The sequence below is a fragment of the Buteo buteo genome, chromosome 5 (genome assembly GCF_964188355.1).
Source record: "Buteo buteo chromosome 5, bButBut1.hap1.1, whole genome shotgun sequence".
NCBI classification, from domain to species: Eukaryota; Metazoa; Chordata; class Aves; order Accipitriformes; family Accipitridae; genus Buteo; species Buteo buteo.
This window is the reverse complement of record NC_134175.1, coordinates 37,519,288-37,537,362: the sequence shown is the minus strand read 5'-3', so window position 1 is coordinate 37,537,362 and position 18,075 is coordinate 37,519,288. Positions and strand designations below refer to the sequence as shown.

The 18,075-nt window shown below is 40.1% G+C and overlaps 1 protein-coding gene across 12 annotated transcripts in view; it reads left to right on the top strand.

Annotated features, from left to right (window-relative positions):
* The window catches only part of SMARCAL1 (SNF2 related chromatin remodeling annealing helicase 1), a 45,152-nt gene that overhangs the window by 16,934 nt on the left and 10,143 nt on the right, over positions 1-18,075 (top strand). For all 12 annotated transcript variants that reach the window (XR_012650499.1, XR_012650498.1, XR_012650500.1 and 9 more), the window contains exons 9-13: positions 19-84; positions 8,622-8,762; positions 14,342-14,560; positions 15,368-15,438; positions 17,598-17,700. Coding sequence is in view for 9 of the 12 variants with exons in the window: in XM_075028697.1 (XP_074884798.1) it covers positions 19-84; positions 8,622-8,762; positions 14,342-14,560; positions 15,368-15,438; positions 17,598-17,700 (600 nt within the window). In the remaining 3 variants the exon portion in view is untranslated. The remainder of the gene's footprint in view (positions 1-18; positions 85-8,621; positions 8,763-14,341; positions 14,561-15,367; positions 15,439-17,597; positions 17,701-18,075) is intronic.

The following is an 18,075-nucleotide window of genomic DNA, read 5'->3' as shown; positions in this document are numbered from 1 at the left end:
ATGCTTGTTTTGTTTCAGGATGAATCTCACTTCCTAAAGAACATAAAAACTGCACGATGCCGAGCTGCCATGCCTCTGCTCAAGGTGTGTATGCTGGATGCCAAACCTGCAGCAGCTAAGGTCAGGCTCCCAAAGCAGCATTGCTCCATTTACCAGGTTTAGGAGCCAGCAGCTGAATTCTGTTGCTGTGCAAGTGGAAATCCAGGTAATGTAGATCCAAGAGCAAAATTTGTCTCTGGCTAAGCCACTTGTTCCCATGCAAATGTTAGATGGTAAGACCTAACAAAAGAACTTCAGAAGCTGCCTTAATCTAATTGTGGTACTGTCACTTATGAGTTTTATGGTGATGGGAAAAATGGAATGTCAAAACTTACTGAGTGCATTCAGGGAGAGTAGAAAGAATATAGTAGTGTCAACATAGCTCTTTTAATGGAAATAATCATTATCAGTTAATTCTTGGCACAAAAACACTGCTGTATATCAAAATGACATTACCTAGGTCCCTTCCTTGGCTTTGGTTTTGGGCTCTACTCTGTTACTGCAAGCTTCCAATGTATTTGTATGGCTGGGGTTTGGGAGCACTCCTGCTGGTTAAATGTACAGAACTAGTAGGATATAGCAGAATGTGAGGTTAGCAAGACAAGTGGCCCACATAAGGGAGGCAATATTCAATTATGCAATAACAGGAGAAATGTAAATTTTAATGTCTGCCTGTTGTCCTGGGATCGAAGAATCAAACTCTCCCTGGTAGCCTGTAGCAGATTAAAGTTATTAGTAGTTTCTAGACACTGCAGAGTCTGTACATTAGAACAAGGTAAATGCAGTTCCTCTTCAGCAATTATCAGCAAGTGTGTATAAAGAGGAGATTCGATCTGTGATGGCTTCATAGCAACCAACTTTTATATGCAAGATTCTTAATGGCAAGCTGAAGGTGGTTGTCCTTGAATAACTTCATTGTTCTCTTTAAAGGCCTGATTCTTGTCTTCTCTTGGCTTTCAAATCACTTCAGGCTTTTAATGTTTGGAAACTAAGTAGGAGGTCCAATTTTATGAGCAGTTTGAAGTACAGTAATTAGGGTGTATGTCTGAAAATGGTGGAAAATAACAGATTTACCTCATTGCAAAATGCTCAAAAAATTGTCTCATCCTTTCCTACTTGTAGCTTTGTAAGGATCAGCTTGTCAAAATTATTTGCAGGCTACAAGATATGAGAGTGAAAGATGGTAGCTGTTAAGTGGAGGTTAATTGCCTGTATGCACTTACTGAGAATTTACAGTTTTATGCTGTCACATCACTGGTCTTAGAGAATTGAAAACCGGTGCTTCTGAAACTGACTTTCAGTCTTCTGAAAGCATTAAGAGTCTCATGTTCCTCTCATGTGTTGTCTCACCTGCAAGCAGCACACAGTACCGGTTGTTTTGTGTTAGATGTTCAGGTAAACTATTCTCCTGCTTGCTGATGATAACTTCTGAAGTGAGTATTTGCTGTAATAGCCACTCTCTGCCCTCCTTGCTTTCCAGAACAGGTGTTCTGCTCTAAAACTAGCCCCTTTTGGCAGCTTTGTCTTCAACTACTAGGGAGTGATGCTGTGTTCACTACTGGTAAAGCACATCACAGGAATGCTTTCATATTTGAAAAAACTGCCAAAATAGGAGGAGTTTTCATCACTTGAATACTGGATTTAACAACTCTGTCATATTTATAGTAAATAGTCAATGGTGTAAAAATGGGACTGTTTTAAGTATTTTACGTGATACTTTGAGATTATTGAATAAGAGACATTGATAAACATGCTGCTGAGGATAATATTCTTGCTGTTGCCTTCTTTATGTTGAAAGGATTAGAGCAGTACTGGGACTCTTGGAAGAGACCAAAAAAAGGTGTTTCTGTAGGCAAGCCCTTGATAGGTACACTTCTAGCACCTAAGTCCCTACCTTAAGGTCACAGTGTGAAGCCATGCCAGTAGTGTAACCAGAGCCCCTGGAGCCAGCTCATGCCTTGTCTATCTTCTAAGCATTGCCACTTCTAACTGTTGTTAGCATTATGCTACTTTAAACTTTCTGAAATTGCCATAGTTGCTTTTATTTCCTACGATGTTCCCAACATCCTAAAGCATGAAAGCTTAGCCTTGAACTGGCTTCTGGGGACAGAAAAAAAAAAAAAAAAAAATAAATCTAAGAAATGTGATCTTTGGTTCTTACATGCTACAAAGATTTATGAGTCCATAATGATACTGGACAGACCTAAGTTAAAGTTTCTGAGCCTGAAATATTTCTGTCACTTCCATGTGTACTTAATAGATTCTTTTTATCTTGATAGAATCTGCTCCTGTGACTTCTCCATTTGAATAATAAGTAAAATATAAAAATTGTTGTGTTTAGACAGAACTGCACAATAATCAGATTAAATCAATACATTCATAGTAAAGATGGTTTACCTTGGATATTAATTTCAAATCTGCCTTGTTAGACAACCAAGATGAATCTCTACCTCTGAAATATTTAACCCATGATTACAGCATTTAAAGCCTCAGTTTAGTTTTAATATCTGACATTGATTTGTTTTCAAAATGAAGTAGTATTTTTAGCCACTCAGTAATAATTCATCTTTTCCTGCTCTCTTGTATATATTGCACAGCAAGTGTGGTATGGAATTGTCAAGCAGAACCATATATTAAACATGTGGCCTAAGTTTGTCAGTTGGGAACTTCTAGACATTTTTTAATATTAAAAAAAAAACATAAACTGTGTGTGTGTGCAGTCTTTGGTGTGTGTAGTACTTAGTATCTTTTGTGGCATACTTAGCTGCTACCCTGACAGAGATTTAGGAAAGGTTTGCTTGGGACAGTGGGAAGTGTGACCAGAAAAGACTTTTTAGTGCACTTTTACAATGGCTGGATGTGTGCAATGATCATGCTTGCTACCTGGTAGCTTGCCCCAGGTTGTCATTAGTTTAAAGTAAATATATAGACATGTTGTGCCCATTTTATTGTTATTGGACAAAACTTTGAGAGGAACTTACAGTTACACAAACGGTAAGATAGGGTGAGCTGAAATAGCAGCTGCAAAATATTTAGGCCAGATTTCTTATTCCCTTCATGATCCCAGTGGATGTGCAAACCTGTGGGTGTGCAGACTTGTACATGGGGAGAATGCTTCATCTGCCTACATGGAACCAGGTGGCAGTTTGTACACAGTCTGTGTGCATCCCTGCAAAATTATGGAGGTGGATGGATTGAAAGCCATAGAAAACAGTCCTCTGATGTTTTGGCATGTGGCAAAAATCCTGCTTTCAAGGCCAGCCAGCTTTCACACTGGCCAGTCTGTGCCAGCAGCTGTGTGAGATCTGTCCCCAGCTTCAGCATCTCTCATGGTACTCAAGAGGACTAGAAGTTCCTGTGTTCAAAGTGGTCCTTTTGTCTTGTTTCCACACACATCAAAGTGAGAATAGCCTCATACTGTTAGGCTTTGCTTGAGTCACCAAAAGGCCTGGTCAGGGCTGGCTTGTCCCTGCTTCTAATCCAGAGCTGTGGCAATCAGTAATAGGACCTATTTGTCACCTTTCTGTTTTCTTTAGTCTCGTGGTTGGGACTAAGTTCTCCTGGGCGTACTGACAATATTGGTTGTTCCTTTCGTCTCTGCCCTATATCTGCCTCCCTCAAAGGCAGAAAGTGTCATGGTGTTATGCCTTTTGTAAGCATTTTGTTTTTACCTCCCAGGATGTCCTGGTTTCAGCTGGGATGGAGTTAATTTTCTTCCTAGTAGCTGGTACAGTGCTATGTTTTGAGTTAGGTATGAGAGGAATGTTGATAACACTGAGTTTTCAGTTGTTGCTAAGTAATGTTTAGTCTAAAGTCAAGGATTTTTCAGCTTCCCATGCCCAGCCAGCGAAAAAGCTGGAGGGGCACAAGAGGTTGGCACAGGACACAGCCAGGGCAGCTGACCCAAAGTGGCCAACGGGGTATTCCATACCATGGGACGTCACATCTAGTATAGAAACTGGGGGTAGTGGGGGCAGGGGGATCATTGATCGTTGGGTGGTGAGCAATTGCATTGTGCATCACTCATATATTCTAATCCTTTTATTATTACTATTGTAATTTTATTAGTGTTATTATTATCATTATTAATTTCTTCTTTTCTGTTCTATTAAACCATTCTTATCTGAACCCGTGAATTTTACTTTTTTCTCATTTTCTCCCCCATCCCACTGGGTGGCGGGGGGAAGTGAGTGAGCGAGCAGCTGCATGGTGCTCAGTTGCTGACTGGGGTTAAACCATGACACAAGATTGGACTGGCCCAGAGACATGAACATAGGAGAGGGAGTATACATGCTACCAATATCCATAAAACAGCAAAGCCCCAGGGGTGTAGATGAAGAAGAAACAGCAAACCAGAAGTTTTTCACTGATCAGTGATGGGATCTCTTTGGGACCAGAGTGAAAAGGATTCTATATTCTTTGACCAGCCAAAGTGCTTCATGGTCTTTGTTCTTCTGTAATTGCATGGAGTACTGCAAGACAATGGAAACTGGGGAAGGTCCCAATGGAACATGGATGAGATTTTTGGAAGCACAACAGTAAGTTTTTAGTGAAGATCTGTGCTAGAAACTGAGAAATAAAAAATAGTATCAAATGACAGATTCCAGTGGTATAAAATGGTCTTATTCCTGTTGTGCTCCCTATGGGCTTTTTTCCACAATATTTGGATAATATTGCTAATGTGATTGTTCCTGTTGAGCTGCTGTTCAGGTTCATAGCATGATGCACATCCTGATGTTTGCAGGGTTAAAGGTCTTTGTTTCTATTATGGAAGTCCAAATACATTGTGTGACTGGAGTCTAATACTCTTTGTGCTTGTTTTAATAAAGAGATGCTTAAAAATAATGAAGGGAAATAGGTCAGTGCTGAAGGTGGGAGGTGAGGAGGGAACACAAAAATCTCTCTTTCCAGTGCAAAATAAGTAGCAGCTGTCTTTAGGCATTACAAATCCATATGGATTGGATAAATAAACCTTTGCTTGCTGTCACCTGCTGAGAGAAGGAACTTCATCTTGAGGGCCCACAGCTTCTCCAATTTCAAGGTTGCATCTTCAGATCTGCTCGTACTTTCCAGTTTCCCTTCCTTCTCAAAATAGGGAGGTAGTTTAATTTGTTTCAGTCATAGCTGATCATCGCCATGTGACACACATTATCTGTCTAGATGTCACTTAAGAATAGGGAAAGGCATTTATAATTTTTGGAATAACCACTGTAGGATCATCTTATGAAATGCAGAGCCCTATCCGTCTTACCCAAGTACAGAAACAGACTCTTCAAAACAGCTGCAACCCTTTCCCTTTATCAAATCTTCTATTTCATCAGGTGTTTATCTCTATTATATTATGGCAGCTCTCAGATTTTTTGTTTCACAGGATAAGGTATTCTTATGCTAAGCAGTTCAAAATGACAGAGTAAGCAAAAACTGGGGACACAAGTAATTGTACAGCCAGGATGAGCCACACTTATTTAAAAAAGTTTGTCAGTCTGTTAGCATATGGCAGAGCTCATGCTGTGAAATTCATTTAACACAGAGACAGTCATTGTATGTTAATGAGGCTCTTTGCATGTTCAATTATTTCTTTGTGGCATAACCCCCCCACACTCTCCTTCAAATTAGTTGGGTGCTGGGTTTTGACCTCTAAAGTAAGTGTGATTGGGGTTACCATTATATAGCTTATTCTTTGACTTTCAAAAGTGACTTTTGTAAATGTTGTCACAGCTGTGGAATTAATTCTTGCTGGTGTATTGTGTGTGCAAGTGTGATGCTACAAAACCACAATTGTCTTATGTTACTGAAACCAGGACGCTTAGTAAACGAAGGCTGCAGACCAACTCTCCACTAGTCAAGTCACTGTCAGAGTTCCCTTAAGCAATCTCACAAGAAAGGAGCTGTAAGAACAGTCACAAGGACTCACGAGAGAGAGGAGTGCTTCTAGCAAAGATTAAACTTCATGCCTAAATGCTAATGAGCAGCTAATGTTACTACTTCTATGTGGAAAATATGTATCAATTGATTACAGATCTGGTTTTGATAGAAAGTCCTTGCTGGTCCCTGCAATCTTATTTTCTGTGCTGTTGTTCCATATTATTCTTACAGACCTTGGAAGAAAGAGGGTAAGCTCCCACTCTTGACAGCACAGAAGGTTCAGCAGGAAACAAGAATTAAGCAGTGATCAGCAGAGACTTCTCTGCAGGAGCAAATCTTTATTGGCATCTATTCAAAAAGAGTTGCCACTAGAAAAAGAAATGTGAATCAAAGCCATTTCTTTCATCCAGAATTTAAGTAAGCCTTCAACGCTCGAAACTTGTCTTCTTAGGATTTTTTTTTTCTTCTCTTCTTTCTTGGGCTCCTTCTGTCATGGATTTTAAAACTGAAAGGCATCCTTGGGATAATAAGTTAGACCACCTATGTTCCACACAATTTTCTGGAATTAATTTCTTCAAGTTCTTTACAGCTCTTGTGGAGCTAGTGTCTTTTGGGTTTTTTTGTGTTGGTTTTGTTTTGTTCTGGTTTTTGTTTTTTACTTCTTGATTTGTTTAAAATGATTAATTATAGAAGATGTATCGCAGCCCTTGGTAAGTGCTTGCAGTGGTTAGATACCCTATCTATTCAGGAATAAGTTGTGCACAGCAAAGCAGCAGCTGTACAAGTTTAGAATTCAAATAACATGTAACTTCATCATTCTCTCTTTTGATACCTATTCAGGGATTGGGGAAGGAGCCTGACTAATTGTTTTGACTACTGGGGAATTAGTGTTCCAACCCTGTCTCATGTAACTCCTGGGGAACATCCTCCAAAGAGGAGGAGCCTTGAGAATGGCATAAACCCTTTCAACACCATTGGGTTTGTTGCATTTAATATGTCCCTGGTCTGTTTTGAGTGATCTTTTCTTGCTTTAGCTTGATCCAGAGTTATTTGAAATGAGCTGTCTGTAATTGCATGACCTCCATCTTGTCTTTTTCCTAGCAGTGGCCTTCTGTTAGTCCAGGAGGAAAAAGTTTAATTTGCACATTTCTTGCACATGTGGGACTGGCTTGTGCGTTTCAGCAGATTTCTCAGGGTGGTGTCAGTTTACTCCTCACAGGCTTCTGCAACGCATCAGATATTGTCTAGGTTCTGCTCAGTTGTCCTCCACTGTTACCTCAATTTTAAAAACTGACCTAATTCCTGCTTTATCCCTTTTTTCCCTCATGGGATCTGATATCTTTGGTCTCTGTGACTCCTCCCTCTTTAGAGTAGTATAGACACCTCTGTCTTGTGCAAACTGACTCTTACCTTGCGACATGTCCAAAGATTTGACCTCTTCTTTTATTTAGTTTAATAAATATCCTGCTTTTTTAAATGTTTATGGGAATTGTCTGATCCTGGTAGTGATCACATTTCCTTCTGATCCATTTAATAAGGATGGCAGGAGAAGGCAATGTCCCACCTTGATTACAACCTATATATAAATATCTGATAAAGAGTCCTGAAATTAATTTCCGGTAGCTGATCTGTGAACTCTTTCCACCAGACTTGGTTAGCAAGTGGATGAATCAGCTGAATAGACTTGGGTGACTGGTAGATCTCAGTAAAATGATAAAAGAATTTCATTTTCTTTTTCATTTAAATGTGAATGAGCTGTTGGTACAGATGTCACTCAAGAATCTCTTTGTTATTTTAATGAACCTGCATTAAACCATGCAGAAAATTACAAGGCATGTGTTATTTAACTACTATATGTGAATTTACAGCAGTAGAAATTCATAGCTCTCATCTAATAATAGAATTAGATAATAATGGAGATAGGAGGGTAGAAAGGCATCTTGGAGGCTTTTATGTCTACAGTGTAATTTTTTTTCCCCACTTTTCGGGAGCACCTACTTTAGATACAGGTTTCCCAGCCCCTTCTTGTCTCCCCTACAACACGTTTTACAATCTTCTTACATGATTTGTATTTATTAACTCATGTTCTAGCATCCAGCCAGCTGTGCCTAGACTCACCATGGCTGTCAGATGGGCATCTTCTGGTCCTGCTTCAGGCAGCTTCATCTTTCTTTTCTTGCTAGTAGAATTTCAAAAGAAAAAAAAAAAGAATAAAAAGTAAGAAAAAAAATCTACTTCTCTGGATCTTTCCTGCTTTTGTGAGGAAGACAGTCTTGTTTATGGCTTGCTGTGGCAAGTTTATTACAAGACAATTTATTTTGGAGGTGAGGATGTACCTGAGAGGGTGTGTCATTTTCCTGTGACATCTGATGCCAAATGAAATGTTGAGCCAGCTGTAAAGATATTAACGTGTCTAGTGGGTAAATGCCAATTTGGAAAGTACTCTTATAAAAGTTGATGTACCCTTCCCTTATAGCATGTGGATGATGAATAAAAAAAAATATGGTTTGTCCTGTTTCCTAGAAGTTTTAAGCACCGTCCTTGAGTGTCTTCAGGCAGTGAAGGCTGAAAGTATCTGTGGAAAGTGAAGTACTCTTCCATTTAGGGTGCTTGGACAATGGCTCTGGGATTTTCTTTTGGAACTGGGGATGACTACTTAGCAGGTTCTGCTTATATTGTAAGCTGTATGATAACAATGCTCTGTTTTGCTTTCGCAGGCTGCCAGGAGAGTGATCTTGCTTTCGGGAACCCCTGCCATGTCGCGGCCTGCAGAGCTCTACACGCAGATCATGGCTGTCCAGCCAGCCTTCTTCTCACAGTTCCACTCCTTTGGGCTACGCTACTGTGATGCCAGGAAGGTACTTCAGTGGGGAAGTTGCAGACTGGGGCACTGCAAACAGCATTTTACTTTTTATTTCAAAATGTGGAGGCTTTTTCTTTCCTTCCTTCTATCTGTTGCTACATCTTTTTTGAGAAAGTGTCACTGCAGAGTAACATTTTGAAAGCTCTCAACCTGAGAAGCTCTAGATGCTGCAGTGGTGGGCCTGAGACATGGAGGCAGTAATGCTTCCTGTCAAAATCTGCCCTGAAAGCCAAGGAAGTAAAAAAAAAAAAAAAAATTGTCCATAGCTGGGGAAAGGAGCCTATTCTAATAAGAACTTGCCCCAGAGTGTTTTAAATGGGCAGAGTAACTATGGGGCCTTTAGGCAGCTGCAGGTTTGGGCTAATTGATTAAAAAACCAACCAAACAAAAAAACCAAACCCAAACCATTTACTAGTCTGCTTTAGTGACTCTTTAACAAAGTAAGGCCTCTGTTGCTTGGGATCTTGGATTTTATACCTCCAGGTAAGTAAAAGATGAAGACTTATACTCTGTCTTTGTATTCCACCTTCTAATTCACGAAATGGTTGTGATCCTCAGCATACCTTGGAAATAAGTTAACCTCTCTTATCTCTCTGCCAGCTGCTCAACAGTGGTTTCAGCAGAGTCACTGAGTCCAACCAGTGCAAGATCTTGGCTCTGCAGGAAGCCAGCATTTGCAGCCATGATGGCAGGTGTCTGTCTTGCTCTCAACGTATGGGCAACTCAGCTGTGCTTGGATTTGCCATCTCTAGGACTGCTGTGTGTGTTGGAACACAGACTGCTAAGAGAAGAGCTCTTGCTGCTGCCTGTTGTACAAGGAGGCTCTAGGATCTTCTGTGCTGGTTGCATAGACACAAAAAGGGGAACCAAAGTTTCCCTGAGTTCTGATTTGGAGCAAGAGCCCTCCAATCTGGCTTGCCCTTCAGTTCCTCCAGGACAAGCATGTAGCAGTTAGCATGTGGAACAGAATGGCTTGTCAGTGTAAGCATGGACCTGTAGTGCATGAACTTGCTTGCTCTGCTTTGTTCTTGAGTAATCCATTTCACTTCTTGTGCCTAAGACTGGGCAATAACTTTCAGCAGAGTGGTTGGAAACACCAAATGACCATTTCAATGCTCAAAAATATTTACAGAAGAACTGAACATCATCAGTGTATGCCATAAAAATAGGTATAGCTATTAGTAGGGCTTTCATGTTTGTTTTCTTTTCTCTGTTTGGGGTAGCTAACATATGCCAAGTTTCTACCAAGAAGATTCATATTGCAGTCTTGTGTAAAGTTCTCAAGTCCCCTTTTTCCTAGATATGAATGCCCACTTTTACTTTCGTAGCTAGTGTAGTGCTGTTCTGCATATGTCCAAATGTGCAAGCTAGATGAGCAATTCATTTGCTTTGGTAGTCATATGCTGATGCCATTGATTAAAGTAAGGCCATTAGCACACAGAATCACAGATAGAAAGCTTGACTTCTGGAAGATGACAGCATTCATGTTAGCAAAGCACTGCTTTCCTGGCAGAGGATAAACTTACTGTTTCTCCATCCATAGTAGGAATCTTATGGAGAGAGAGGGCCACGTCCTCTGCTGAGCTTCATTATCTTTGTTGAAAGATTCTTGTCTGAGTATTGCTCAGAATGCTTCTTAGACGGAAATTAAGAGAAGCAGTTAAATCTTGTTGGTTTTCTGCAGTAAAAAGGAAAGCTGAATTGCAGTGTGTGAGTCTGAATAGGCTTGGAGTTTCATAAACCCTTTGAGGGTAAAGTTCTGCATGACTAGCTGTTGCGTCAATTACAAGTCATATGGACCTCAGGTAAGATGTGGAATTGGATAAAAGAAATAAAATTGTTTTACACAATCCAGGTTGTAATTCTGTGTAAATCTGTGTATTCTGTGTAAATGAGTTTTCAACCTACAATGAAACTCAGCATGGAGGTCACAGTCTGCATCCACTTCCCTTCAAAACCTCTGCAGGGTTTCTAGTACAATTTTGTTTCTCTGTTTGACCTGCCTCTGCTAGACAGTTGAACATAACTGGTCTTCTCACTGCTCGCCTGGGATATTTTGCTACAGTTAAAGTCAGTAAATGATAGAGTGAACCTAGAAAGAACTTGGTTATTTAAAGAAGTGGGGCTGCAGGAAATGAAGAGATGTGGATAGTATTAGAGGAAAAAATGAGACTGCTGAATATTGGATTGCCATAGATCTACACAGCAATGAGTAAATTAAAAGGTGTTTTGATGATTCTAGTTGTTCCCTCATGAATGTAGTATGTCCCTCAAGTTCCTTTTTGCAGCTCTAACCTGGATTATGTTAGGAGTTACATCCTCTCTGAAGAACTGTTGTGTACTTTTGCTGTCATTACTTAAATAGGTTCTTCTTTCTGTCCTAAAAGTGGCAGCATTATGAGTGGGGATGGAATTGCACAGAACCAGAGAGGTTTTGCAAGGCTTTTGGAGATCTGTCAGGATGAGAGGTGCTATGTAAAAATGTTTTGGTATTGATAATAAATCTGATTGCATTATAAGATGAAAGAAAAATTGACAGACCTGAACCATTCAATTTAAAACTAAAACCTGACTAGTTTCCGTTTGAAGAGAATAGATTTTGTGACAGAAAATTGCAAATATCTGGCAGATGTGATTAGAAAAGATATAAAATAAAAGTTTATCATTTTGTAATGCAACCTCCCAGCATCTGTACTCTTAAAAATGCAGCAAGTGAAATGTCACCTGCTTATTTACAAAATATCTCAAGTCTGTTTCCCAAAATACATGCTGTGAATTCATTTTTCAAACTGGGTGATGTTGGCAAATATTAAACAATTTCTATCTGAGCACATGCTCTGAATTTGTAAGAGTTTGGCAGCTTCTACTAACACTGTGATAAGTTTACTGACTCATGTAAGATGCTGTAACACTTTGGTAAGAAAATCACAGTTGGAAGCATTTGTTCTGGAACGTTATGGATCAAAGCCAGATGTGTATTTTGGCAAAATAAATGTCCCTCTTTTTTTCTCTCTCTTCTTTTCCACAATAGGATATACTAAACTATATTTTAATAATTTCCCAAATAATCATATTTTTTATTGCTCATTAGGTGCAGCACGGAACTAGCATGTTTCCTTGTTTGCAAATTGTTCCAGCAACAGTCACCATAAAAGGAATTTAGTAATCTGAACATACTGTAGGGATTCTGCCTGTATATGTTTTTTAATATGACAGTAGATAGTATATTGGCTCTGTTTGTGCCTTGTTCTTTCAGTTGTGATGATGTTAGTCTTCTGAAATGAATTGTGCTAGGTGGACACAAAACATATGTATTACTTGCTTGTTATGGAAGTGGAAAGTGGAAAAACATGGGCTGCATGAGTAGAATGAGGTAGCCTGAGGAGAGTGTCCAGGCCCTGTAGCAGGTCTTGCTCAGCAGCCTAGTCAGTGTTGATCCCTGCTACTTAGCTACCAGTACCTTGAGCAGTGTGGGCAGAGGGCTTACGAGGCTGGGTACAGCACCAGGTGGGTCCTTCCTGGTTCCGTACGTCTGCTCTGCTGGGTCCACAGAGTCTGAAGAATTGCAGAAAGGGGGCACAAAGACCGGGGCTCAGCACTGTCAGTTTTCATGCAGCATGCCTAAAGCTAATAAACCCAGCTAGACTTGAGCCAGGTTTTTACGAACCTGAGGGATGTATCTGCACTGCACTCCTGGTTTCAGGGAAGGAGAGCTGTAATACCCATGTTGGCTTTTTGAGGGCTTGGCTTAGCTCCAGGTGGCCTTATTACCTCTAGCTGTATACCACTGTGCTGTTGTCAGAGCCAAAGTTTTAACTCTACAGGATCCAAACTGGCTTTGTGTCTAGGGTTTGAATTGTTTCCTGCTTTAATGAACCAACTATAGATAATCAGATGGTACCATAATCATGTAGGAATAGATTAAGTCAAATGAGTTTTAGTGGTGGCCATAAGTGCTAGAATCCGAAGTCAGTTAATGGTTCACATCAGTACAACATGGCAATAGAATTGCAGATTGTCCTGCTATTTCTCAGCCTGAAGTAGGAATGTTCACTTCCAGATACCAGAGAGGTCTTAATTGCCTGTAAGCTGTTTGCTTCCTCCTCTTTCTGTCTCATGGCATGTCCCCATCATTGTTCCATCAAAGCACCATCCCTTAATACAGTCAGTAATGTGACTAATCTCATGACTGGTATGATTTATTTTGTCTCATGCATTCTACAGGAGGATGGAGGGTGCAGTGAATACTTTGGAGCTTTTTCTTATTTTACTTCCCTTTCTGGTTACAGCTGGTTTATCTTGGGGAAGGCAAATGAAAGATAGAGATTTTTAAGGTTAAATCTATTTTAGCAATTAATGTGGCACGATGAGAGTGGAGCAGCAGATCAAAAGGGTTGGTGCTGAGGCTCCTTACATCTCTGTTATATGCATTTCGGGTGGGTATATGTATACATATGTAGGGGGGTTACTTTGGGTTGTTTTTCCAAGACCAGAGGTTGTATTTTTGGCTTTTTTTGGTGACACTGCCAGTAAGACTTGTAATTAGAGCTGTGTGGAGGATTTTGCCTCCCCCCTGCTTTGATTTTCAGTATTACTGTAGCTGTATTTCATATAATTACTTGTGAAACTTCAGCAGAAAGGTATCTCTTTATCCTTTACTTCAGCATAAAAACCTTATTGGTCTCTTCTCCAAAACAAAATTTTTTAAAGACGTTTCTTTTGGGGAATGTACCAATTTTGATGCCACTGTTTGTCAGCTTAGTTGTTCTTTCCTGGAGAACAAATGATAGCGTTACTAGTAGAAGTGATGAGCTGAGATTAATTGAACAGCTGTATATTGTCTGCACACAGGATCTTGGAGGATAGGGCAGGTTCAGAGGCAAGTGCTTCAAGGAGGAGTAAATGAAGGGTTTGTTCAGAGGAGCTTTGAAGTGATGACGCTTTGAAGAGACAATGATTGGAGTGATGTATTGTGGGCCACAATTTATTTATGGTTTGCTTGAGTCTGAGCCAAACATGGTAATGGCAGAAACGGAGTATGTCAGGAAGCGGATCAAGAGACAGGTCACAGTGGGAAGCAAGCAGTTTTGACCTAGCATTTACTAGGTATGTCAGACAAGTGTAACATCTCTGTGAAGGCATTTGGGTTAAGGATGTTTGTCCTCATGCTGTTAGAGAAGATTTTTGTGTATCTGCTTAAAACTGAAGTAAATGTGTGCACAGAATTGCAGTGAGTTCTGTCAGTCTGCCCAAAGCTGCAAGTGGAGAGCAGAAACACCTTGCTGTGTGAGGATGAATACCAGGGCACACAGTGCTGTGGTAGGGATCTCCACCTATCTGTGTAGTCCCTGAGCACCTGTAGATAGGAAAAAGGGAAATTTAAGTAACCTTCTCATGTTGGATGTATTAGTTTGTACACTTTTATCTTATTGCCATTTTTGTCAGATCTCTCTCCCTGCTGATCATAAAGTTCTTGCTTTGTCCAGTTTCCCTGGAAGTTTATTCTACTCTTGGATTGCCTGCAGACCAGTCTCTTTTAAGTTTGACACTGATAACTGCTTTGATCTTTCCCAGATGCCGTGGGGTTGGGACTACTCTGGATCATCCAACTTAAATGAACTGAAAATTTTGCTGGAAGAGTCCATCATGATCCGACGTCTGAAATCAGACGTGCTTTCCCAGCTTCCAGCAAAGCAACGCAAAATGGTTGTGGTGGCTCCTGAAGGCATTAGTGCAAAGACCAAAGCTGTCTTGGCAGCTGAAGCAAAGAAGATGGCCAAAGGATATGAAAGTGTAAGTCAGAAACTATTTTTGTGATGAGCCATTGGTATTTCAGATATCTTTTTTTAAAAACATCAGTGGAAAAACAGTACCCTGAGTTCCAAGGAAGGTCAGAGCCACACCTCATGTGAAGGTGCAGTGGAAGGCTGTTGAAGGCACAGTTTTAAATGAATGTACAACACAATCAAAACAGCTCAGCTTTTTTTCCATTTAAGTAGTTTACTTTGTCTCTTTGTGTGAAATACTGTTTCTTCTCTCTTTTTTTCCTCTCTCAATAGTCCTAATTGTCTTTTGTACCTCCTGCCTCTGTACTTACTCTTCTGTCTTGCCTTGTGATCCCATCCACCCTACAAACACAGCCTTGTTGAAGCTGCATTGTGAACGCAGCAGTAGCCAAAAAATGTGAAGAGTGTATTTTTGCTTTTGTTTGTTTGTTTTTCTTGTATGGATGGCAAATGCATGTTCCAGGCTCCTAGGTTGCTAATACAGTTCTGTAAGAACTTAGGAGTTTTTTCCTTGCCATTTTAGTTGGGAAACGCTTTCTCAACTAAAACTACATTTGTAATATGCTTGTCATCCGACTTGTAGGAGTTGAGTAGGAGGTGGGAAGGGAGGTGTCAGAAATAGGAGTGTGTGAGTATCTGCCATGCCCAGTGGCGAGTAGGAGATTTCACCCTCCAGTCCCCTTTTGTTGTGCATTTTTAGGCTGATTTTTTCCTAGCAAAGTGTTTATTGGCAGCAGCAGACATCCCATATATGTAAGGAAGAAGGAGGAAAGGCATTTCTGAGACTCACATTTATTTATCTTTCTCTCTGCAGAAACAACAGGAGAAGGAAGCTCTTCTCCTCTTCTACAACAGAACGGCAGAAGCTAAAATCCACTCAGTTGTGTAAGCTGCATGTCATTGCTTCATTCTTGCGTAGTAAAATGTGTTTTTCCACTGAGAACAGGAAAACGGTGCAGGGACATGAAGCATAGCCCCAAGCCAGCTTAGAAAAAATTGATTTTAATTACAATGCACTAAACATTTTCTCCTCTCAGAGTTCCTAGGCTGAACAAGTCTTCTGATTTCATTCCAGATATGGATCTAAACTGTCTTTTGAGCCATCTAAAATTACTTGGTGTTTGGGACTTGGATCAAGTTCCCTGGTCCAGACCCTATTTCAGTTTAGGGAGGGGGGAAGTAAAGAAACTAAAAGTATCAACAGAATTTGACAAAACAAACGCTGCAGTCCTGCTGCAGCAGGAACCCTGAGCCAAGAAGCTTATGAGATGGACTGAGCTTTAGTTGTAGCATGCTTTAAGGATGTTACAGCCCCTACTGAAGTTCTTGGCTCTTCCACAGAGCTCACATGGGACCTCAGTAGCAAAAGTTTTCTATCATAAGTGTGCTTTTAAGTCTGTCTTTCCTAGGAATAATTTCCTTCTGTGACTTTCCATGCCCTTGCATCCTTAGCCTTTCTGCTGGGACTGCAAAGGAGTTGCTTTAGGTCATATAGCATGACTTTTTAATAAGTAGTATGCTAATAACATGAAAACAGTTTACTTTTCTGCAGTGCTGTGAATGTAAGGACCCGCTGATGTGCACTGCGTGATTTCACAGTCTCAGACCTTGCTGCAGAATTTGCCTGTTTGGCACAGAACTGCACTTCAGAGTCCCAGCGCTCATTTCTGTAGAAGAGTTTCTTCCTTTTATGTTAGTGAACAGTTAGAAGACTTTCTTCATTTTATTTCAGTTGCAAGTGTGAACTGAATATAAAATCATGAAGTGCTGTTTACTTGACTCTCTGGTAGGAACTAGTCCATCTTTTTCTGGGGTTTAGTAGCATTTAAAATACCACTGCCAACTAATGGTACCGTCCTATGATCATCAGCACCTCCCATGTCTTGCCCTTGATGACAGTCTTCCATTGCTTCCATTTGTTAAATGGAATATGGGAATGGGATGTAAAATAATTGTAATATGTTGGTATCTGCTTGTTATACTGAATGTTTGCTTTGATACTTGTTTTAAAATCCAGCAATCCCACTTCTCTCCCAGATTTCCATATTAAATGATATTGTCACATAATTGGGGTCTGAACTTCACAAACCCTGGGAACTGTCTGCAAAGCACTGATACATCTTAATACAGTGCTGGAAATCCTGCTTGGTGTTCTCTGACAGTTGCAGCTGACCTAAGCTGTGTTGTATTTAGCAAAGAACTTGGTATTCCTGATCTTTGCAACAACTCTCTTATTCCAAAGAAAAGATGACATTTGTATCATCTGTTCTGATGGCTGTTGCTATAGTTAGTTACAAATTTTAGGTTTATAGGTGTGTTTCAGGCTCCAGTTGACCTGATTGTAACAGAAGTTACTACACAGGAATGGATTCTGTAGCTCTGCAATTAGTCCATGGCAAAAGCCAGATGTTTTCATTTAATTAACACTGTTTATCTGCATTTAAAAGGACTCTTGTTACCTTTCATTGGTCATTAGCCTATATGGATAATTCCTAGAAATAGCTGATGTATTTAGATTGTTAAGCTGTAGTAAATTGTCAGTGTGAACCCTTGCAAGAAAAGCTACTTTTAGGATACTCTGATTCATGCGTTGAGACCTTTTCTTCTAAAATAAAAACAATCCTGAGTAAACACAGGAAGGATAATTGTATACAGATTATTTTATTGTGTTGTGATTGTGCAAAAGTTAAAAATATAGAAGGGCGAATGAGATCATCAAATAAGTATAGATGACTTCCAGTTGATTGGTCTGGGATGTCACATTTCAAGTAGGATGTAATAAATTGATTCTCAGTGATACTCAAGTATAAATGGAGGCAGCTGTCCAGCTGTGGTGAAGAAAAATGAGTGGATTTTCCTGCAATGTCTTTTTTAATCTCTGGGAGACTTGCTACTTGCATTTTACTGCAACTTTTTTATGCTAGCCTATTTCCTAGTTTCTGTATATAGATGAGCAATATCTTTAAAATTTGTTGTGAGCAAAGCCTGTATTCTCTCAGCACATAATTTTATAGAGTTTGGGGTTTTTCTCTGTTTTCATGTAGAGAATACATCCTGGAGTTACTGGAAGGTGGGAATGATAAATTCCTGGTGTTTGCTCATCACAAGATAATGCTGGATGCAATAGTTGCAGAGCTGGAGAAGAAAGTAAGTAATTGACTGAGTCATCTTAACTTTATCATTATTCCAGCTTCAAAGCTGTTCAAGAGCTCCCCAGAGTTACGGCTGGTCAGATAGTTTATGAAAGTTAGTGGCAGAGATAATTTCTACTTGCTGTGCTTCTGAATGTGCCCTTCGCTGAGGGAGCTGAGCTGTCAGGGTGAATGCCTTACAGGATGCACTTTGTATTAGCTGAATGGCTTTTGTTGTATTTAATGTTCTTTAATCTCCATTGTCTGCCCTGGAGCTTGTGTAATTCTTGGAGGAGTGTTACCCTGTGTGGCTATCTCCGCTTTGTCCTCCAACCTTTCCTCAGAGAGGGAGAATGTAACAACCCAAGTCCAGCTATGGCTGCCTGCCTTT